This window comes from Hippopotamus amphibius, chromosome 6, assembly GCF_030028045.1.
Source record: "Hippopotamus amphibius kiboko isolate mHipAmp2 chromosome 6, mHipAmp2.hap2, whole genome shotgun sequence".
Taxonomy (NCBI): Eukaryota; Metazoa; Chordata; class Mammalia; order Artiodactyla; family Hippopotamidae; genus Hippopotamus; species Hippopotamus amphibius.
Window position 1 is genome coordinate 161,615,499 of NC_080191.1, and position 25,028 is coordinate 161,640,526.

At 38.6% G+C, this 25,028-nt stretch overlaps 1 protein-coding gene across 14 annotated transcripts in view; it reads right to left on the bottom strand.

The window, feature by feature from the left end:
* Nucleotides 1-1,189: 1,189 nt before the first annotated feature.
* TBCCD1 (TBCC domain containing 1) overlaps nt 1,190-25,028 on the bottom strand; it is a 30,117-nt gene continuing 6,278 nt past the window's right edge. For 4 of the 14 annotated variants that reach the window (XM_057739955.1, XM_057739950.1, XM_057739953.1 and 1 more), the window contains exons 3-9: nt 23,043-23,198; nt 20,119-20,485; nt 18,155-18,341; nt 17,515-18,012; nt 6,817-6,883; nt 1,958-2,200; nt 1,199-1,551 (exon numbers count right to left, since the gene is read on the bottom strand). In XM_057739955.1, the coding sequence (XP_057595938.1) occupies nt 1,279-1,551; nt 1,958-2,200; nt 6,817-6,883; nt 17,515-18,012; nt 18,155-18,341; nt 20,119-20,485; nt 23,043-23,198 (1,791 nt within the window). In that variant the 3' untranslated portion in view covers nt 1,199-1,278. Of the gene's footprint in view, nt 1,552-1,957; nt 2,201-6,816; nt 6,884-7,150; nt 7,981-8,322; nt 10,173-12,516; nt 12,668-17,514; nt 18,013-18,154; nt 18,342-20,118; nt 20,486-23,042; nt 23,199-25,028 lie in introns of those variants that run through there. The other 10 variants (XM_057739949.1, XM_057739951.1, XM_057739952.1 and 7 more) reach the window with 10 other exon arrangements.

A 25,028-nucleotide genomic window follows, 5' to 3' on the forward strand; every position in this document is an offset into this window, starting at 1 on the left:
AGTTCACTTCAGGTAGGGTGACAGGGCCCAGTGCTTTGCAGCTCAGCAAACAGCCTCCCACTCCTCCTCCCCAGTTCATTGTGGGTCCCTCCCTTACTTTCAATTTTCTCAAAGCCCCTCACTCAAAACAGACAAAATGGCAAAAGGCAAGGGAAGTTAACAAAATGAATAAAAATGTTTGGAGGAGAGTATGTACCACGCACCAGAGTGTAGACTAGAGTACACACAAAGGCCGTGTCCCCAGCCACCCTAACTTATCCTTTTAGGGACAGCTCCTGGGAGACGGGCTTTGCCATCTGTTTTAAAGACAGGCACATTCAGCACGTCCGCAGGCTCACGTGGATGATCACAGAATATCCCTAGCGATGCTGTTTCCTTCATCCACCTCCTCTTCATTAAGATTCAGTAGATAAAACCTCAGGGGTCAAAGAAAGTAAAACTCAATAAAACTCCAGGTCAATTATTGTGGAGTAGGGACAAACTGTTTAATATGTCCTTTCATTTTAGAGAAACTGAACTTACAGGCTGAGAAGTAACTGACATAGGAGTCTCTGGATCTTAAGGGAATTCAGGTGACTTATGGCTCTGTTATTTTCACATAACAGCCCTGTTTTCACTGGCTATTCTTGATAGGTATTCTGTCTCCTTGAGCAGAACTTCAGGGGGTACCTGTTCTTCCTTTTTAAATTTCTCAAGGTCTCATTACTTATATTATGCACACAGATCCCCAGCTAATATGTGTTGAATGAACGAGTTGGAAATAAAAAGGACAAGGGCTTTGGAAACATAAATATCATGGACCAAATTCAGGTTCCTCCATTCACCAGCTGGTAAACTTGGGCAAGTTTTGAACTTCTCTAGACTTCAGTTCCCTCATCTGTAAACTGCAGATAGACCCCCTCTCTTATAGGGCTGTTGTGAAGAGAAAATGGGATAACGAAGGCACACAATAAATGGCAGCTATGATTATTGTACCTGTTGATTAAAACAGACCTTAAGCAACAAGAACCACCAGCACGTGGCAGTATGATTTTCTAACCTTTTAACGCTGTCCCATTTTGTTTGAGCCAAAGATATGGACAGGTAACCTGAAGGATGAGCTGCTTTGTGTAACTGCCTGCTGTGGTGGGCACTACTTTACAGGTGGGGACAAGTGTATAAGGAGAGGCGTTACAGTAAACAGCGGAATGCATGCCAATTGTTTTATTTATGATGCTTATTTGGACAAGGCCAGCCAGCATCTGGCCCCAGGAAGAAGCTCATGGCTGCATCCTATCATCACTCCACAATGCGGCGGAAAGACTGGACAGCTGGGGAAGCTGCACCCCAGTCGATGGGCTTCCGGTACTCCTTCTTGTCCAGGAGGTACTGCCTGCCACGGTAGTTGGGCAGCTCGTAGAAAATCCAGGCACCGTCCACCACCTTACAGGAGTGGACCTCTCGCATGTGAAACTGCTCCATGATGGAAGGGCAATCTTCGGTGGTTTCATACATCTGACCATTAAAATCCCCTTTGTCAAAGATCTGAATCTTATACTGGCCTCCGCTAGACTGAAAAAACACAGGGAGAGATGAACAGCAAGCATCAGGGAAATCAACAGCAGGCTAGAAACTCAGAGAACAGTGAGGTTTGGAAACCGCCACCTTGAAAGCAAGATGATCTGAACTCCCACCCCCACTGTGCACTGACGGAAACAGCTGATGTTCAATAAGAAAAACAACTCCTTAAAATATACAAGAGGTAGAGGAAGTACTATGGAGATGAGCTGCATAGTCTTATGATGAACTGACAAGATTTTATTGAAGCCTCAGCAGCCAACAAGAGACAACCACCCATTAAGAGGTGGGAAAATCTTAAGAAAACGCAAGTAAAAGCAAAAAGAAAGGGAACGAGGAGGGGGAGGGGAGGAGAGACAGAAAAAGAGAGAGAGCGAGCGCGGGCCCTCTCCAGACTCACCAGATGAACAGCCCTGCAGGAGCTGAGGCGGTCATTGAGGCCCATCCAGTGCTGGTACTCAGGGTACTCGCCCCGGGGCAGGACGTACATGTACCCAGCAAAGTTGGGCCTTTCGTACACAGCCCAGGTGCCCCCTTCCACTCTAATGGAGTTGCAGCGGCTCAGGTACATGTGGAAATCTGCACAGTCACAATCGCTGTCATAGTGGCGGCCTTGAAAGTTTTTGTCTTCAAAGAGAGTAATCTGGAGTACAGGGCAAACAAAGCCAAGAACTGAGGGGTTGAGTGGCTGTGTTTGTAGAAAAATGAAAATCAAGACCATATTCCCAACTTCAGAAATTCCCTTCTCCTCCATTGTGAGGAGAAAATATACAGCTCAGCCATACCTCACAACCGTTGCCTTCTGGCAGACAACGTCAGTAGTCAGCCACAGGAATGAGTGCTTCCTGGGGGCTTAAAGTGAAGCCAAACAAGAGTTCTGCTCTACTGTAAGCCAGCATCTTCACACTCAAGTTCATGGCCTCCCTCTCACTGTACGTATCACATTATGTAATACGTTGTCCACTTCACATCTGTCTCTCCACCAACACCTACTGGACTTCTTCCAACGGCAAGGACCAAGCCTTATTTAAGCCATGGACCCCTATCTGCTGCACTTGACCAACCCTCAACAAATGCTGGATGAGGGTGAATAGTTCCAAATATAGAAAATCATTCTAGGTGATATGGAAGAGATATATAGAGAAAAACCAAACATAGACCTTAGCTGTGGAGCTTATTTTAGATGGATATAGTACAGGCATGAAAATATATCATATGTTCTGTATTATTATTTTGTTGCCACCAGAGTAGTTGCAAAGTAATAAATTGACAAGGCAAGAATGCCCTTTGCTTCAAACTCTTACCAAGTTGCAGCACTGTCTTTGGGGTAAATCTCTGAGGCCTGTGACGGCACGGGGAAACACACAGCCCTGAGAAACAGGAAACACTACGCCTGGGCTCTAGAGCTGCATCTCTACAATCAGCCCTACTACTTTAGTCAAGCCACCTCTCTGGGCTCCAGCTTCCCATCTGTCAAATCAAAGGACTGGACTAGATTGAAGCCCTGGTTGTAAAATAAAACTCTTCTGTTTGAAACAGGCAATAGAGTTCCCCGGAAGCCCCAGGGCTTCGTGATGCCGTTTCTGAAAACCACTGGACCAAATGCACCACAGAGTTTGTCCCTTCTTGTTCTATAATTCCACATCCAAGATCAATGCTGGGTTATATTTAAACTGAAATCACAGATGTCATTGATTTGAGCCGTTCATTCCCTGGTGTCGTGCTGCCACCTTGTGGCGAATTTGCTTTATCGGTTTAGAAGGCAAAAACCATGTCAGCCATTTCAGATGAAAGAAGCAGAATCAGTGGAGTCTGGAGAGGATTTTTGAGGAGAGGATCTTTGAGGTGGGGATTGAAGGATAAGTAGGGGTTTCCAGAGGCAGAGGAAAAAGGACGGCTCGTTTAACGGAATAAAGGAGTGAAAGAACATGGCCCAGTACAGGGACAAGCAGTTCATGAAGCCTGATGCAGATTGAGCACGTGGTGAAGTATTAGGAAATAAAGCCAGAAGTGAGGCAGGAGCCATGCTAGCATCCCTCTGGTGATGAGGTGGGAAACGTAGTGGTTTGCGCTTAGAAACAGCTATGGCTGTGGGCGGAGGTGAGGGATGCTGAGGACCAAGCAAAGGCAACTGCAATGTGAATGATGGTGAGGAAACAGTCACAGGAAATGAGGATCTGGTGACTAATTACATGCAGGGAACGAAGGAAAGGAAGACACTAAAAATGACTCACAGCTGGGCCTCATTCTTTTCTGCCCCAGGTGAGTCTTTCTAGATAGCAACCTACTAGTAGCTATTTCCTTCCACTGTAAACTTTCCCCTGCCTGCCCTTCCCATTTCTTTCAATGTTTCTCTTTCCTGTTCCCTAAAATCTTCCTTATCCTACCCGCCCCTAAATCATCTACTTCCCCTCCTTTCTTCCCTTCCTACAGTCATCCCTTCCTGCTCTCTTTCCCATTTTAGCACAGCACAGATTTAGAGATAGGTGGTACCCCAGTTTACAGATGAGAAAAAATTGTAGCACCACTCGTTACATCTGGGTAACACTGTCCACTGCAGAGGCTTGTTCTGCGGGTCCGATGGCACAGTGTCAATAAGGCAATTTTAATAGCTGCCTCATGATGGCCAATAAGCTTTTGCTACATCTGTTACACAGATAAAGAAGTTAAAATGACTTGCCTAAGGTCACTAGTTAGTTACAAGTTGGCTGCAGGCAAGCCAGTGGACATCAGTGCAGACTCCTGGTTAGTAATCTGTGGTTCATTTTATTTTACTTCATCTCCTTCTGCTGTCTTCCTACCTGCACAGCTAGCTCTGTTCAACATACACCATTTACTCTAAGAAATGGAACAAGCCGATCCTGAATCTGATGGGCTTTTCTCAAAACCCGTGGCGAGATCTTTAGGAAAATGAAGGTAACCTCTCTAAGAATATATAGATTCTAAATTGCTTAATTCAATTAACCTTTGGTTTTTGACAAACTATTCATCAAAAAAAAAAAAAAGGGCTCTGCAAGGGATATGCATATGCCCTGGGAAATGAATATCATCTTTCTTCCTCCACAGTTTCTCATGGTTACCTGACTGACTTCAGTATACGAAAAGTGGAAACATATATGATTTCTTCCTTGCTGTCCACCTTCCCAGCAGACCAGCCAACCATCCCAAGGTTGAAACAAAGCACTAGCATTGCCACAGAACCATTACTGAGCTCCAGGGCCAAGTTCTTCTTTCAGTGGGAGACCTTCCAAATCTCAGTGCCCAGAGAATACTGCACGTCTACTCAATTTCCACGTATAGAAGGACCACGACATCTCCTTTATGGTCATCTGAGAGGTTGGGACTCTTGGACAAAAAAATGTGTAGAGGAGGCCAAGAAATGTGCAGGAGATTTTCCTAGAAGTTACTACAAAATTCCTCTAATTTTCAAGTTAGTTTTTTGAAAAATAGCCTACTAATCCAATATAGCAGAGGGAAAAATACCTTGAGTATTCCATAGGTAATAAAAACAAACTGAGTAAAATGCACTGCTTTTGCCAAGCCCAAAACTCCTCTAATTAAATTGCTAGCAAGATAGTGAGAAAGGGAGAAGCAATAAGAGAGTTCAGAGATCAATTACTATCTTCTTTGGCCTAGCAAGCAAACGTTCTTAACTAAGTGAATAGACCAGCTACAAGAAATAAAAGAGTACACTAGTGCTATGCTAGAAATCATTGAAAGTGGGGGATGTTCTGTAACTGCCTTCCCTCCAGGCACGCGGATAGCCCTCTAAGGACTTCAGGTTCTTTTCAGTGGGATTTTCATGGCATATTTTTCAAAAACCTCAGAGCATTAAAGACACTGTCTCATTTTTCTCTCCAAAATTTCTGGATGCAAATATGACTATTAGCTCTATTTTCCAAAAGGAAAAAAGAATCAGGCACTGTCCCATTATGCAACAAGTTAACGGGTGCCTCCTGAAAAAATGCAATGGGACGTGCCTGACATTGCCTAGGAAGCTTTTGTGCCAAGGTGGTTAGTCTGAATCTAAACATGAGAAATCAATTAGACAAATCCAGATGTCAGGACTTTTTATAAGACAGCTGGGTTTGGACTTTGAAAGATGTCCATGTCTCAAAGAACAACAACAACAACAAAAAGTAGGGGGGCTGGTCTATAGTAACGAGGCCAAAAAAAAAAAGGAGGTTAAAGAAACTTGACAACCAAATGAAATGTATGATCCTTGACTGGATCCCACATCAGGGGAAAAGCCAGCCATGAAGCACATTTTTGGGAGCAACTGGAGGAAATGTGAATACAGTCTGAATATTAGGTATTATATTTTGATAAACTGGGGGGACCTGATAATGATAATGTTTATACAGGGAATGCCCTTGTTTTTAGGATATACACACCTAAAAACATAAGGCAAAAGGATAATGAAGCCTGCTATTTATGTCCAAATGGTTCAGTAAAAAGAGAGAGTCAGAGAAACCAGATACGGCAAAACGTAAACAACTGGAGAATATAAGTAAAGGACAAACAAGTGTTCGCTCACCATCTCTTTCTTCTTTTAAGATTCAGTGGGTTTGAACATTTTCAAAGTAAAATATTAGGGGGAAACATCATGTACCAGAGGCTTTGCTTTAGACCTACAGTCTGCGAAGAACTAAAAAGAGAATGAAGGTATATTCCCTCACTCCCAGAGAGAATCACTTTCCGGTCCAATAATCGTGAATCAAATATTTTAGAGGCAATTTTGCTGATCTAAGTAAGCAATTTATTTGGGGAAAGGGATAAGGGTAGCTGCTGAATCAAGGGGATATGTAGGATTTAATTCACTTGATTGGTCCATCCATTTTGGCCATTTAGAATATTAACGGCTGAGGCTAAACTTCACAAGACAAATTTTTAATTGAATACTTAGTTTTTTACTCCATATAATCCTCTTATCTGCACATCTTATTCTTGTGGAAATTCAATGAATTAGTTGCTGGAAGGCAGAAATCATGATGATATTTACACATTACATACCTGCACAGTATTCAACATAGTACCACACATGAAGATAAACCCTTAATAAATTATTTGGTAATTCCGTTGAAATAGGAAACAAAATAAGCATTCCTTAATCTTTTCTTCAGTCACTCTCAGCCTTCTAACCACTATCATACTCACCTCCAGGTGAAGAAGCAAAAGCTTTTCTCCATGTTTCTTTCAAAGTTTCATTAGGTGAAAAGAAAGTGGGTAGGCTAGAAATCAGCATGACCATTTACTTACCTTGGTTCCAGCTTTAGACATTTTTGGTGCATAGATTGGTTTCTCCAATGCTGAAATCCAGGAATAGCTACAGAGAGAGGCACAGAGACATTTATACTGGGCTGGTTTCAAATCAAACATTTGCTTAGTCATGAGAATAGGATCCAAAAATTGAGTCAGTCATTTAGAGGCTATTGATGGTTTCTAGAAAAACAATCGGGATTATGAAATAAAGGAAAGCTTCAGTACCCTCTTTAATGCTTACCAAGCCTTGCTGCATTATAGACTTTGCTGAGTCAAGACACCAAAACCCAGCCAAATTTTTCAATATTAAAAACAAAAAAGTTCCTCTTACCTGGGCAATTTGGTTTTCTAGCAAGCAGCAACCTTGAAATCCCCAATGTCTTTTTTTTTTTTTTTCCTTCAAAAGAGCTTGCAGGAGTTGAGTCAAAAAACCACCCTCTCTTCTGTATCCATTCATTTGTTGATGGGCATTTAGGTTGCTTCCATGTCCTGGCTATTGTAAATAGTGCTGCAATAAACATTATGGTACAAGTTTCTTTTGGGATTATGGTTTTCTTTGGGTATATGTCCAGGAGTGGGATTACTGGATCACATGGTAGTTCTATTTGTAGTTTTTTAAGGAACCTCCAAATTGTTTTCCATAGTGGCTGTACCAACTTACAGTCCCACCAACAGTGCAGGAGAGTTCCCTTTTCTCCACACCCTCTCCAACATTTGTTGTTTCCAGACTTTGTGATGATGGCCATTCTGACTGGTGTGAGGTGATACCTCATTGTGGCTTTGACTTGCATTTCTCTGATGATTAGTGTTGTTGAGCATCTTTTCATGTGTTTGTTGGCCATATATATACAATGGAATATTACTCAGCTATAAAAAGGGATGAGATGGAGCTATATGTAATGAGGTGGATAGAACTACAATCTGTCACACAGAGTGTAGTAAGTCAGAAAGAGAAGGACAAATATTGTATGCTAACTCACATATACGGAATCTAAAAATGGTACTGATGAACTCAGTGACAAGAACAAGGACGCAGATACAGAGAATGGACTGGAGAACTCAAGGTATGGGAGGGGGTGGGGGGTGAAGGGGAAACTGAGACGAAGCGAGAGAGTAGCACAGACATATATGTACTACCAACTGTAAAATAGTCAGTGGGAAGTTGTTGTATAACAAAGGGAGTCCAACTCGAGGATGGAAGATGCCTTAGAGGACTGGGGCGGGGAGGGTGGGGGGGACTCGAGGGGGGGGGGAGTCAAGGAAGGGAGGGAATACGGGGATATGTGTATAAAAACAGATGATTGAACCTGGTGTACCCCCCAAAAAATAATAAAAAATAAATAAATAAATAAAAAGTAAAAATAAATAAATAAATGGTAGCAATACACTTGAAACTAAAAAAAACAAAAAACAAAAAAAAAAAAACCACCCTCTCATTCTGAATAGAAGTGAAACATGTCCAAAGCAATAAAACTGACATGACAACTAAAGGCAATGCATGATCTTGTGTGTGGAAAACAAGTCAACACAAGTGACATTTTGGGGATAATTAGAACATTTTAATATAGACTCTATATTAGGTACTACTATTGTGCCATTGTTAAACTTCCTGAATTTAATCATGTGTACTATGACTATGTAAGAGAATGTCTGGTTTTAGGAAATACATGCTAATTACATTAGTATTTAGGACTTAAGGTCCCAGATGTCCGAAACCTACCCTTAAATCATTGAGCAAAAATAAAACAGTAACACTATATAGAGGTAAAGTGGTAAAGTGAATGTGGCAAACTGTTAACAATTGGTGAATATAGCCAAAAGGCACGTGGGAATTCACATTCCTGCAATTGTTCTTTAACTTGGAAGTTTTTTCAAAACACACACATACAAAAGTTCTAGTCCACAAGAAAGTGTGCTATAGTGTGTAGCCCGAGAGACAGTTACTGTGGAAATCCTGAATTTGCAAAGGTTTAGCTAACCCCAACTTGGTGGCATTTCTCTGCCATGATATCATATTGGAATCTGTGTAGAGAACAATTTTTGGTGCTTAATATACCTCTGATTTTAGGAATGAGATTACATCTCACTTAAACTCAAAGAAACAACAAATTAACTCTTCTTCATTTTAACTTTCCTAGTCAAATATATTCTTCTCAAAAGTCTGACTTCCTCATCTTTCCACTAACAAAGCCTCCAGCAAATATTTTTATAAATAGGATGCCCCTAAAATACATTATGGTGAGTTCAGAAAAAGACAAATATGCCTTGACATGAAGACTGTTTAGTTACAAAATATTAAGTTACATGCTTAGTTTTCTGAACTTTATAAAACTTTTAAAGAAAGTATTTAATGTATACCATTAATTTCATTAAACAATAGCAATTTCCAAAACACACTTCTGTTACTCCAGTGTTTCTTTATTTGGTAATGCTCTCCTTGCTTGAATTTCATCTTAAAATAAAAACTATAAAAACTCCAATTATAATTAAAACACATTCTGAGGGTTTTTATTTTAGAAATAAGAGATCAAGCCCTTTTAAATATAATTACTAATTAAATGGCCAAAGAGCACACTTAATTATTAATTAAATGTGAAACAATTTTTATCAGCAATCAGATTCATTTATTAAACTAGTGATTGTTTTCCTTTATCTTAAAGAACATAGCTTTCCCAACAAATGTAAACTTTATTTTGATACATCACAGAATGACATTGGAAATCTTTTCTAAAATTAAAAGTAAAGCTTTTTTCTCTTTTTATTAAAAGGAGAAAATTACTTTTTAGTGTTTGTTTATTGAAAATTTGAAGAAGAAAATGAAATGAAAAATAAAGATTTTACACAATTTCACTGTTGCATACTTCAAGGACTAAAATATCTTTGTATAAAACCTTTTCTTCTATATTTATACTCCAACAAATCATACTTTCATTCCAATTCTTTTTCAAAAGGAGTAGCAATTTCCTTTTAAATAGTTATAAAGAACTATAAAACTCTTATTTAACTCTAGAAAGGATGAAACCCTTTCATTATACAAATTAAAATGTAAAGTTTACTTGTAAATCTATACTCAATCACTTTAATATTAACGTATATACAATGCCTTCATCAACTTTTTCATTTTAGCATCACAAAATGAGCTTTCTGATGTCTATAAACAATATGTTTATATAATAGAAGTTTAGCTGAAATTCAATGTAAACAGTAGCAAATGACATTGGAAGCGAACTTAAGGAAAGGTCTTAAATAGGAAGAAAACTCCCCAAAGTCTCATAAGCAGCAAGAGCACCTTCCCAGTTTAGTTTTAACATGTGCACCACGTTCCATCCATTCATCGTCATGCTTCCAGGGCCCTGAATATGACAAACAAACAAACAACTTATTTTCTATCACCTTCATGTAAAAAGAAGAAAAAATCCTATACATAAAATCACATAAATCAGTCAAATGATAATTTAGAGTGATAAAATATGTGAAGTTTAAAGTTAATTCCATACCTTTTTTCTGAGGGTCACATTAGTTCATAATAGAAGAAATTCATACATAGACATAAAGCAGCAGGCTATGGGGATTAGTCTAAAGTAAAATTTTATCCTCTTATAGCTCCCATTTCCCTTGTATAATCTTCATCAGATTTCCAATTCATAATCTCAGTATTTATTAACTAAATATTATAAAATTCATTTTTTATTAAAAGTAATACACAATTTGAAAATGTAAACAATATATAAAGTAAACAATAAAGAATACATTTACGCAGCTTTAGAAAACAGTTCAGTGGTTCCTCAAAAAGTTAAACACATGACCTTGCAATCCTATTCCTCTGTATAGTATACTGAAGAGAAATAAAAACATCTCTACACAAAATTGTACAGGAAAGTACATATAGCAGCATTATTCACAATAGCTAACGAGTGGAAGCAACTCAATGTCCATCAACTGATGAACAAATAAAGTGTGGTATGTTCATACAATGGAATTGTATCCAACCATAAAAAGGAATGACGTACTGACACATGCTACAACACAGATGAACCTTGAAAACGTTACGCTAAGTGAAAGAAGTCAGACACAAAAGCCACAAGTTGTATGATTCCATTTATATAAAATGTCCAGAACTGACAACTTAAGCGACAAACGGTAGGTTAGAGGTTGCCAGGAACCAGGGGGCAGAGGAGCTATCGGGAGTTGGAGGAATTGGGAGTGACTGTCAATGTGTACAGGCTTTATTTTTAGGGCGATGAAAATGCTCTGTATTTGTTAATGGTGATGGTTGTGCGAACTTGTGAATATAATCAAAGCTGCCGAATTCTTCACTTTAAAAACGTGCATTTTATGGTATGTGAATTACATCTCAATAAAAATTAAGAGTAAGTCCTCTCCTACCCTAGACACCCAGTCTCATTCCTCAAAGACAAACACTAACAATTTCTTTATATCCTTTCAGAAATTAAGGCATATAACTAGCATATAAACATGTGTGACTATCCCTCTCCCTTCTTTCAAATACACAAGGCAACACTTTACTCCCCATCCCGCCTTTTACCTTCACCCCCTTAGAGGTCATCCAGGATCAGCACATGTAAATATACTTCATCTTTTTAAAGATGCACTCCGCGGCATGGGTGAATCAGTTCATTAGGCACCAGCCCTCTACTGAGAAGCATCTGGCTTGTTTCCAGCCTACAGCTATTTCAAACAATGCTGCAATGAACATCTCTTTTATTTTTATTTATTTATTTTTTATTGGAGTATAGTTGCTTTACAATGTTGTGTTGGTTTCTGAATATCTCTTTTAAACAGATCTTTACATACATAAATGTATCTGTAAGATAAATCTAAGAAGTGAAACTGCAAAGTCAAAGAATGTATGCATTTTTAATTCTTATTCTGTCAAACTATCCTCCAAAAAGGTTGCACAAATTTACCCTTTCCCCAGCGGTAAGTGAAATGTCTTATCAGTGTTGTATACCATGTTTTTGATCCTTGCCGACGTGATAGATGAAAAATAGTATCTTATGTTTCTTTAAATGAAAGGGAGCATCTTTGTGGTTATAAGTATCTTTCTGCGAACTACCGATTTATGTCCTCTGTGTTTTTCTATTGTTAGTCTTTAAAGACACTTTAAAATAGCAAAAAAAGCTAATTTCTATTTAAAAAAAGAATACTATATATTTGGATTAAATAACTTCCAATACATTTGTCTGTATCCATGTTGTCTTCCGTTGAATCGGTGGGTCTCCTAGCATTTAGCATTCAAATCTTCATTTGGATTAATTCTGGTAATTTACTAATACTCGTGCAATGAACAAAGATTAGCTAATTTATTAACTGATTTGTCTGTGGGGTTATGGGAAAGAGGAAAAATGTGTCAGAATGGGTAAAACTTAAAACCATATGTGGGGAAGCACAGAACAGCTTTGGATGGTATAACTTGTGCCAGGCAAGAGATCAAAAAGACAAAGCTGGCTATTATATTTGCCCATAACTCTGCAGGCTCCAACTGAATATTTTGGTGGCCTTCTCACTATAAAATGTAGTAAGTATGAGTATGTAAAAATCTGTATATGCTGGTGGGAGTGGTGGAAAAAATTAGCAATGGTTGGTAACATAATATTCTGTATGGGTTTTTTGGGTATGCTTATAAGATTTCCCCCGAATAATTTGTTTTAAGTGGTCTCCATTATAAATGCCTACCAGTGTTTAGACGAGGAAGTCTTATCCTGCTGCTTGTTTGGAGCCTGCCGCAGGGGGCACAAGACTGTCCAGCTGCTGACGATGTCCTGTATTAATCAACCACTCATAAAACTTGTTTTCCACAAGTACCTGGAACTGCTTCCTTTGATCCCTAAAATTGTAACAAGAATGTAACAATACTAATTCATATTAATTTTACTCCAATTGATTATAAAACACTTTAATGGGATAAATGTTAAATTATTTCTGGTTATCCATTTGTTCTCTCTGAATAACCGCTCTGTTCAGTTCTAAACACTGAATCACCACCACAAAAAAAAAAAAAAAAGATTGGTCAGACACAATTCCCTCTTTCTAAAAACTTATCAGTAATGATATATTTTGTTCCACTGTGGTTATTCACACAACATGTATTTACTGAGGACCGAATGATGCTGGATAGTATTCTGACTGATGAAGATAAATGTGTAAAGAAAAGAAAAGAGAAATGGCTTCTGTCCAGGCAGGTTTGCATTGCATGATTCCAGAGGGCACCATTCACATTGTGACCTATGTAGTCTGTGCTCCTTGTGGACCATATATTCTAGTAGAGAAGACAGGCAATAAATAAAATAAATATATACATATATGAACTTAGGTAGTTATAAGTGTCTTGGAGAAAAATAAAGCAGAGTAAAGAACTCAGGAGTATTGGGAATGCTAATTTAGAAAAAGGATGGACAGAAGAAGCCTAAAATGACACTTAAGCAGAGATCTGAATGAAGTGATTCCTTAAGCAAAATAAATATCTGGAGAAGAACAATCCAGGCAGAGGAAACAAAAAGTTCAAAGGCTCTAAAGTGAGAGAATATTTAACATGTTCAGGATAAGCAAGAGAAGAGAAGCTCCTGACAGCCAGGAGCTCACTTAGCACCAGCAGCTAGGCCTAGGTGTAGCTGGGATCTGGCCTGGCCTTGCTGTTCTTCTGCTGAACATAAATAATCCCACAGCACGCCAACGGGAGACAAGGTCACTATGGGATGATGCTAGATCAAGGCAAAAACAAAACCATTCCATAATCATATCCCAAGTCCGGACAAAAAACAAAACTATTTTCTGGTCCAAACCACAAAAATGACCAAGCATTACCATTTCCTGGCTCATGAGTGACTGCTGTTTCTTTACAATTATAGTTTTAGCCCCTTATTCCTCTTCTGTTCAATATAAAAATTATTACAATACCAAATCATAGAATTACCCTCACTTCCAGACTGCATTCAATCCACAACTAAGCCTTTCTTCCTACACCCCTTCCGCAAATCACCTAACACAGCCAAAGTCCAATTATCAGTTTCTTTAAACATGCTTTTATGGAAATGAAATTAGTTCTCTCCCTCCTTGCAATGAGTAATAAAATCCAACTTTATTCTACAGGGATGTTCCCAGTAGTATTCGGCTGGATGGCAATGACTAAGTAAGACTAGTATGGTGGGAGGGCAGTGAATGAGTAAAAGAATGGCAGAAAGTGAGGCAGAGAGGGCCTGGTAGGTACTGTGAAGGTTTTATATTTTATTCCAAGTATGATGGACCCATTATAGGGGACAGAGCAGGGAAATGACATCAGCTAATCACTTTAAAAGGATTGTGTTGGCAGTTTCTTTTCAAATTAGTCAATAATTCTTCTGTCTTCCCATGTTCCCAAAGTTAAACTGTGTCCTTTTTCTGGTTTCTAGTGTTATCATGGACCTCACTACGCTACGATTCAGAGTTGACATTTATTAAATGCTTACCACATTCCAGATTCTGCACATGCGTATAAGCTTTTCATATGTGTAAGAAAATCTAGGCATCTAAATACTAGCAGCATCCAAACAACAGAATTGCTTTAAAAGAATGTTTTTCCAATGATCCATTTTTATATCACATCAGTATAATGATTATATTATATATGACAATAGTTCACAGAAAACAATATACACACTAAGAACCCAGGTTCTGGAACCAGGCTGACTAGGTGCGAATCCTGGCTCCTGTGTGCCTTTGGGTAAATGACTTAAATCTCTTTGTTCCTCAGTTTCTTCATCTGTGATAGGGAATTGTTAGGAAGAATAAATGAATTAATACATAGAAAGTGCTTAGAATAGTACTTGGCCCACAGTAAGTGCTCAATACATATTACCTATTACTAAAATTCTGCTAAACTGAAAATGATTGATCCGTATAAACTGAAAATGATTGATCCATAGTATCCTGGTGGCTCAATCAATGAGATACAAACCAGGTGGAATGTTTGTAACAGACAGCAGTACTATTACAGTGGATTCCCAGGTAAAGAATAAGTTGTGACTGTTATTGATGTTTATATTTTTGGCAGGTAGCAACTATTTTAAAGAATCTAAATGCAACTGTGTAACTATATATTATATACTTCCTTCCTTAACCGCTATGCCACAAGAATGCATCCAGAAAATACCATGGCTGGATCAAGTCTTTTTCCAACGATTTCTCTTAGAATGAAGTTAATTCTAACAGGTCAAGTCTCAGATATTGTGGGTAAACAATCTCACCCAGAAGATGTCTCTCACAAACTCATCACTAAGCAGGGTGCCTTAAATGCACATTACTACACACGATACAGCACACACTACTACAGTGTCTTACACACATCATTACTATAAGTTATCTTATTAAACCTTTATATCAATTTCATCAGGTAGGAAAATATGCTTTATATACGATATAGCTAAGAGCCAGACAGGTCAGATGACACATTCAATGTTACACAATAAGTGGCATTGTCTGTAGTAATTCCTAAGTATTTTCCACTGCAATACAGACACAGCTATCCAAAGAACAACACTAATTTTAACATCTAATAAAACCAAGAGATCTAATTAAAATAAGCATTTTTACTTACATAGCAAATCACAGTTTTAGGTCGTCAGAAATAGAAACATTTTTAGAATGGCTGATTTTCCAAGATCATGACAAGCAGAAGAAACAGCAGCAAAAAAAAAAAAAAACTAACACCAAGCAAAGGGAATCCAATTATTAAAGTAAGAGTTTTCTAAGTCTTAAGGATCAAGATTATCAGGATATAGAGCATTTCATGTAAACATCCTCCAAAAGAACCTGATACCCTTTTCTCAAACTAGCTCCAGCTAGTTGTAGGAGAAGAACGGACAATGTTGTAGAAGAAGCAATCTTTCAGTACTATAATGGTTCCTAGTTTCCTCTCTTAATATCTCTAACAAATAAAATTTAATTAAATGTCAAAATACTTGTACAGACAATAATTACTTATTCTGAACATCCACTACTTTAAAGTTGTATATGCTATTCTGTCCAGAAGAAAACTGATAAACGTTTCTAAACTGGGCTCCAATTTTTGGAGTCATCTTTAATTTTCTTGTCTTTTTTACAAAATCTTACACAAAGTCCAACCTCCTGTCAAAGTATTTCTGGTCTTCACCCCCTTTATCCCCACTCTAGTCCTGTTTCTTAGTCTAGAATATTATAATATCACTCTGACTCCCCTCTCTCAGATCTAACCAGAGGATCTTCATATGTGCCAATGACATTTTTTAATCTGCCATAGCATCTAATAAAGTGATTTGCATATTGTAGGGATTCTATAATAGTTCCTGAATAAATGAAATGGCTTTCTGAACTTCATTCCATTGTTCAAAACCCTTTTATGGCTTCTATTACTTAATTCCACTTAAATCTAACTTTTATTGCCTGATATTCAAGATTCTATATATCCGGCTCAGTCTACAAATCCAAGCTTAAATATCATTATCCATACCCAGAATCTTGTTCCAGCGACTGATTTCCAGGATACCTAAAGTCTGCTTCTGCTTCCACAGCTGCTCCTCTAGTGCTGTTAAAAGTATTCTGCCAAACCCTCACTTCCTACCCAAACTCTGCTCATTTTTCAAGGTCTGACACAAATTCTATTTCCTCCATAAATCTTCTCCAACTACCCAAACTGATGTTTTCTGAATCTTTATATATAGTTTATATATAGTGATATCCCTTCTAGAGTTTAAAGACTCATACATACTCTTGAGACTTCCCTGGTGGCGCAGTGGTTAAGAATCTGCCTGCCAATGCAGGGGAACATGGGTTCGATTCCTGGTCTGAGAAGATACCACATGCCACAGAGCAACTAAGCCCGTGCACCACAACTACTGAGTCCACATGCCACAACTATTGAAGCCCATGCGCCTAGCACCCGCACTCTGCAACAAGAGAAGCCACTGCAATCAGAAGACCACGCACAGTAATGAAGCGTAGCCCCTGCTTGCCGCAACTAGAGAAAGTCCACGCGTAGCAACAAAGATGCAACACAGCCAATAAATAAGACCAATACTCTTGAAATAAAATTTTGTGAACATAATAAACCATAACCATCTACTATATCAAGCATGTTATTAAAAATAAAATATTTTAGTACCCACAAAGTAGGAAAGAAATAATTTAAGAATAAAAGACAGTATTCTAAATTGACTAAATTTAGCATTATTTAAACACACTGTACTCATTTTTCACATTTTACCACGGATTAGGAAAACTTTGACAAACACTGGCATTAGTCCATGGACTAATTAGGAGTCCCCTGTGGGGAGTCTGTCTATGGAGTGGTGGAGCCAGGAAACCTGTATTTTTAACAAACTCTTTGGATGTCTGATACACAGCTCAGTTTGAGAACCACCAGTACAGTGCAGAAAAGTAAATTAAAACCTAAAACCAATCCATTTATTGTTGACCTTATATATGATCTTTCATTCATTTAAGTCTTGTATCTGCCAGTTAAACATCTTAAAATAAGGGAGTCTAATACTTAAGAATCCACTTGCTCCCATCCCCCAACCAAACAGCGCCTGGAATACTGACCTTAACAAAAGACACATTACGTCTTTCTTTTCTTCAGCCCAGTTATAAACACGTACAGATTTTAATTTGCTTTCCTATGGAGTTTTACATAAGACAAATTACTACTTAGAAAATACTCACTTTGTCAAACGAGCCTCCTTCACAGTTTTCTGCCAGATCTGTATCTTTTTTTCTCTTTGGTCCAGTGCTTTCTGATATGCAGACGGAAGCTCCCCAGGTATCTCTGTTGTGTCCCCTTCCATTTCAAAGGGAATAATAAACACATAGAATTCAGACGGTGGTAAGAGTCGGAAAACACTTGTGCCGCTGTTCTCTCTGCACACAATCATGGGATTATCCCAATAGTTAGGCACTGTAGCAAGGCCGGTCCTGGCCATGTGATCCTCCAGCATTGGGTAATGGGTATGAAAGGGGGCAAAAGTTACTCTCTGGTTCCCAGAGAGAATAAGTGGGCGTGTGGGCGTCAGAATGTGAAAGATGCAACCTATCGTAGACAAGATGGACAGACGATGGCAAACAGCAATGACCTTCACGTTGTCACAGCTGTGGAGGTGAAGAGCAGTCTGCACAGGGCCCAGGACAAAGGTGCTATTCCTGCACTTCTCAATTGTCACAGATCTGAAAAATAAGGTAAATTCCTTTGAATAAGAATAAGACCAAAAATATTTGACTACAATATTATTCTCTGATGGCAAATAAAAGGACCAATCCTGGTCCAAAGAAAACGTCGAAACGTCAAAACACTATGAAGACTGCTTACCGTAAGGGAGAGAGCAGATAAATAAAAGACTCGTTGCAACGATGGATCTTTACATGTGCCCCCACCAGGGTATCTGAGCTCTTGGCCAATGTCTGCTTGTACACCTGGCTCATCACCACCATGCGGTGCATCCTAGGGGCCACATGAGTATTACAAGCAATCCTAGCTCTTCTGGTCGTCCCTTCAACTATGTAAGAAAATTATAAATAAATGAGATAGTTTCAAAGAAAAGCCATTGACCATACAAGGTTACATGACTACATGTGTAAAATTAGATCCATGTGAGGTTTAAAAAGATGTTAGGTCTGGGTGTTGAGTAAAGCGATGTATACTATACTATTCTTTGTGCTTTTCTGTACGTTTGCAATATTTCAAAATGTTTTGTTTTTTTAAAAAAAAGGTTAAATCTACAATCCATTCATGATTGCCTATAGATCTAAGATGTTTTCACGTCTACCTTTCAAGTTAAGTAATGTCCTAAGGCCGTATGGCAAGTAAGTGGCAGAGCTGACCCAACTCAAATAGTATCTTCTCCAATTGGCCTTAATTTATCATCCCAACCCAATCTCTTTAAGAGAGATATTACTAATTCTGCCATAATACTAATTCTGAACCCCTCTTAAGTTACTTACCATATCATTCCATGAATTCTATTTGGGTTCATGTCTTTACTCCCAAGATCATTACTAACTGAGAGCACATCTTCCTTTCAGACATGGTGCCTTGCACAAATGCACACTCAAAAAATCTGTGCAGGCTGCTTCCTAACAGAGTCCCACCATTATATCATTGCCTTCTCAGACTGTACTTCCCTGCAAGCCATCAAGACACTCTTGTAAAGAAAATCAGCCAAATGTGGAGAGGTCACATAGCATGCTCGTCTTTTAAAACAATTCCTTTTATTAGATAAGCCATATATGGCTACTGTAGAACAATTTTAAATAACAGTAGTAAAATAAGATAAAAATTATTTGTAATCCTACTATCTAACACATTTTTGTGTAATCCTAAGAGGTCAGAATGTCTTTTTTCCTCCTAGTGCCTACCCTAACAACGTTTAAAAACTTACTTGCACCTCTGTTCTTATATCAACATCAAGAATTATGTAGTATCTCCTACATATTTAAAGGAGACTTACATATCTGAGAGTCTGACCTCATGCTAGAGCAATAACTTGGTTGCATTTAAAATACTTAGATCACTGTAGATGTTGCTCAACCATATATTCTGGTTTTCAGCATTATAAAAATTTGATACAAAACTGATTTTTTTTCTTTTTTATCTTTGCACAGAAGCTATTTTTTCTTTATCTTTGAAACTCAGAGACTGTGGAAGTATATTCTAGTTTTTTCCCATTAATTTTGCTTGGCATTTGCCTACACTAAGGTGTAGGCCCCAAGAAACCTGTATCTGGGCCTCAAGAGGTCATACGGTACCTGAACTATCCCTTTAGCCATAACTGGTCTTTCAGGAATAGATATCTTTGCAACCAAAGCTAAATTCTCTCTACTGTGAATTTAACATTTCCAATTTAGGAATAGCTAGTCTGCTTGTGTCTGTGTAGCTAAAAAGAACCTCATCTTTACACCAACTCTGTGAGGTTGTAAATGTGGAATGGCCAATTTCTGCTAAGGTGCATAGCAAATAGGAAAGCTTCAAGCAAATGAGTATATGAGAGTGAGAGGGAAAAAGAGTCAAAAAAGAGAAGAGCAGAGCAAAGAAAACTGACTGAAGTTGGAGTTTCTACTAACTGCAACTAAAACAACCCGGATTAATAAAATAACGCTTAGACTGCTGCAGCCTTGAGAAAAAGTCATATACAAAAGAGATGTTCTCTTTTTCTGTTTTATAGTAGCAATATTTTTTAGGTCTTCCACAAAAGACGTGATCATTAATATACCAGAAAACACGAGGTTCCTTAGCCTGTCACTCAATTTAATATATATTAAAATATTAATAAATACCTTGGTGAGCCCAAGCCAATTTTTTCCCAGACTTGAGGCAAGCAGATGTACCAAATGGATTCCCAGTCAAACAGGCTCTCAACCAGGCTTCCAGCTTGTAGAAAGAAAAGGCCTTGGAGGTCTTTGAGAAGCCACTTTCTGCATGCAGTGGTTGCCACAGTGCAAGTTCATAAAGTGGATATGTCTTCCTGGCTCCGCTCACTGTACCTTCAATAAGAAAGCTGAGTGCTACAACAGCTTCTCGAGAGACTAGACTACTATGGGTCGAGTGAAATGATGCAGTGAGTTGTTCTGGATCTAAAAGCAGCTCAAGGAGATCTGACAGATGATCACAGACAAAAGCTTGGTGACTGTAATCATTCCAGTTCTAAAAAATATCAAAAGAAAGCACTCTTAACAGAACAATGAGATTCGATAAGACCTGAAACTTTTATATTTTAATTATTTTGTATTTATACTTTGCCTCATCCTCCCAAAAGCATTTAAGGTGGCTATATAAACCTTATAAAGATTTTCAGTGCATGTGATCGGTATAAATAGATTCTCTCTCTACCTTAGATAATTCAAAAGCAATACTAGTAGCTAACCCTCAGTGTGTTTCAAACATGTTCTACAAACTTTATGTGAAACTAGCAACAGTCTTAGGATAGATGCTATTACCATGCCCATTTTACAGATGAAGAAATGGAGATACAAAAAGGTTAAGAAACTTGCCTAAGGTCAAACAGCTAATATTAAATACTCTAAAAGTGTCAAATCAAACATAAAAATAACCACCTCAGACATTCATTTCATGAAGCACTAGGTTTTTTAAATTTACCTTCTCAAATTACAGAAGGAATTTCAAAACCCAGTGAAACAAAGCAACTGATCTTACAGTAACCAGACTGAAGAGAAGTTGCAACTTTGGGAATAAGCTTTGAGTTGCTAGATGTTGCAATAACTTGGCTCACTCATTTGACAGATATTTTCTAAACACCTCTTATGTGATATGAGCAGTGTTAAGTGATGAATTATGAAAACTAAATAAGACACAGTTCCTGTTCTCAAGGAAGTCAGCGTCTACGTAGTGAAATGATAACATAAACAAATAACTATAACACAATGAGATGAGACCTATGACAGAGACCTATAAGATGTTCTATGAGCATGAGAGGAACAAAGAACTCCATCTGGGGAAAACAAATCTTAGTGGAGCGCGGTTTGAATAGATTCTTGATTGATGCTGGTAGTTATGCAAACAGATCAGGGAAAAAGGCATTTTAGGCTTAGGGAACAGCATCCAAAGGCCCATAGGAGTAAAATCACCTGCTGTGTTCAGAGAAGCGGAAGCTCCGGGTGGGGTGTAGGGAGCACACTGGGAAGTGGCAGGTGAAGGTAAAATGGTAGGCAGGGACCATTCACGAAAGGCTTTGTATGAAATACTAAGACATCTGGACTTTATTCTGTGTGCCAGAGACTTTCAAACTATTTTGTAAATAGCTATACCATGTTCTTTTTTCCAATAAACTCTCATTCGGATGCCAAAGCACATTTCAAAGCAAAGATGTCCACAGCCTCACCTGCTCTTCCTCCCTCTTGCTGCAACTCCCTCCCCCAAGGTAAGTAGGCCTGAGAAGGCTCCAAAGAGTACAAGAAGAAAAGAACAATGACAATGAGAATTCACTGATGGAGTTCTGACAGGAGATGGACACAACTGATCTGTATTTTAGAAAGTCCAGTATAGTAGGAAGGCTGTAGATTAAAAGCAGGGCGACCAAGAAGGAGCTAATTACAGAAAAGAAAAAAAAGAGGCATTTGGGTCTATATAAGAGAAAGAAAAAGGATAAAATTTTTTTTGGCCACACACTGCGGCTTGTGGGATCTTAGTTCCCAGATCAGGCATCGAACCCAGGATCCTGGCAGTGAAAGCATCAACTCCTAACCAGGGAATTCCTCCAAAAGGACAAACTTTTAAAGAGTTATTTTGAAGGCAGAATCAGTAAGACCCGACAACTAACCAAGTATGGGTGGTGACAGAGAAAACATGGGTGGCTGGTGGTAACTTTCACTGCCACAGGGAATACAAGTTAATTCAAGGGAAGGGAAATTCTACTGTCCGGACACATAGTCATCTCCTAAACTGAAGTTCAGGAGAACTGGAACTGGAAAGCCATCTTGAACCTGGTTCTCTCTCAGATCTCTCTGCATGTCTGTTCCATTCTCTTCTTTTTCTCAGAGTTTCTAATCCCTCAGAACTCCAGGTCACTCACGGATGTGGTAGCTATTCTGGTCCCAATGCCCCATGAGCTACCAGCTCAAAGACTATCACCAACTGGTGATATTTCTTCAATCCCTGGGGGTACTGATTGGGCCAGATCATCATTTCAAATCAGACTAACTTCAAATACATACCTAGGAATGGGTTACTCTAGTCAAGTGTCCATGCCTGGCCCAGTCAGTTGCTGGGAGAGGTCATGCTATTGCACAAACTAAAGTCCCCATGTACTGGTGCATAATATGCAACAAGTCTCACGCTGTGTACTACTCAACTCTCACAGCCATTCAGAAATAGGATTATCATCCTCATCTAGAGAAAAGAAGCCAAGCTAGAGAAGTGAACTGACTTTCCTACAATCATGTGAAATCAAATTCATTAACACTTGCAAAAATGGGAATGCTAATAAGAGTAGAGTGAATGATTTGCCTGACAATTATCTAAGTGATTTTTGTCATTGAAGGAACTGAAATTACTTCTCTATCTTAAGATTGCACATATTGATTTTGTTTTACAATTAGGAAAAAAAGTAAAAGGCAAAACAAAACAAATCAAGCCAGCAAATCTCTGGTTTATATAAGTAGTTCAAAGTAATTTTTAATGAAGGCAAACTGTCTGTCTCACAAATTACGCCTTTCAGAGAAAGAGACCATCATTTAAACAGTACCTTATTATGACAATTAGATTTTTCAGTCAGGTCAGGAGACTGAGATCTGTGTCTGGGACTAGGCCACTCTTCTCCAATCAAAGATGTCCTCAGGGAGACCTTGTTTAATTGCTGTATATATAAGAAGAGCAGAAACTGTAGGGTGTCCACTGAAAGCTGTCCAAGAAGAAAAGAAATGATGAACACATGTCCTAAACCCATATCAACCACGAGTCTACAACTAAGCAGATACAGTAAAAGAAATCCACAACAGCATGCTGATCTAAGTAGAAGGATGTGGAAATGTTGCTCGCATTGGATGTGTATGTCTCTGATACCCAGACGTAGTAGTTTCTACAACTAATTAAACCGGAATCACCTACCTCCTCAGAAAGCTATGTAGCATCTATGGCCATAGTCATTCTTTCCCAAAACTGATGAAGTGGAAAGGATGAAGCACGTACTTTTTAAAAGTATATTATTTCAGAAGTTTAAAATTATAGTTAAAAAAAAAACTTAGTAATCTGAATAAACAAATAGATGAAAGAAAGGAAATTTAATCAACACAGAGAGGTTAGTTTAACCTGATCACAAACTTATCAAGAAAGTTCAGGATATCAGCGCAATACCTGAAACTGTGTGTAATTTTTTGGTGTATATGCATTCCGTGGGGGAGTAGGCCTCAGGTTCTCATCAAATTCTTAAACGGGTGTTTGTACAGCTACATTCACCCCGATTCCCAACTTGGCCAAAAATCACTAGGCCTGAGGAACTTAAAAACATGGGTTCTCAGGATTGCCTAAACCTATTTAATCAGCTGTCAACGTGGAACCTCATGAATCTATATGTTTTTAAAAATTTCTACTTTCTTAATTAAACTTTTTGAGGTAACTGCAGTTTCACACGCAGCTGCAAGAACAGAGAGATCCCGTGTACTCTTTACCCACTTCCCATCTTGCAAAACTACCCCTCAACAGCACAGCCACGGTATTGACGTGGATGTGGGCAGGGTCCAGAACACTTCCATCCACACAAGGGTCCTCCGTGTTGCCCTCTTCTAGCCACACCCACTTCCCACCCTACCTCACCCCGTCTTTAGCCCCTGACTGCTTACTTGTTCTCTATCTTCATAATTTTGTCATTTCAAGAATGTTACATAAATGGAATCATACAGTACGTCACTTCTTGGGATTGACTTTTTTCACTCAACATAATTCCCTGATTTTATACGTACTTCCATTTAACAATTATTTGCTATATTATCATTATTCCCTCATATACCTGCCTCTCCATGAGACTATAAGATCTTTTTTTTATTTTTATATTCCTAGTAACTAGCAAAGAAACTAGTACATAGTAAGCACTCAAAAAATTGGAGCTTCTTGAAGGTTTTATTCATCTCTGTAACCACAGCACCCACTACTGTACCTAGCACATGGTAGGTACTCAATAAATGCTTAATTAATAACAACTATAATGCCCTTCTATTGGTTGCTTGCCAAACCTTTTTTCAATTTCCAAAATCTTGTTTAGATATTAAGCCATGTGGTAGAGACTGGCTAGATGCTAACTATATGCCTTTCCTTCCTGAGCACACAAGTAGATAGCATTTTCCCGCCTCCTTTGAAGTTGAATATGGTACAACTGGGTTAGTCAATGGAATGTGGGTGGATTTACATATGCCACTTTCAAGCCTCCTGAAAACTCTCCCAAAGAAATGGAAGTGAAGGATTCAGGCCCTAGTGGGAATGGCTGTGGCAAACTGTGTATTATTTGCAACTGGTCACTTCCTTATCCCCCCAGAGGCTTACACGGCCCAACCCATGGCCATGGGATTTCCCTACCTCCTGTGAGGTAGTTTACCTCCAATCTTATTAATTTCAGGTGTGGACATGTGACAAAGCTTTAGCCAATGGAATAAAAGTAGTTGTAGTTTATGTCACATCTGAGCAAAAGTTTTAAGAGGCGTCAAGCCTTTTCTCCTGCTCTGCTGCTCTTCCCTTCTAT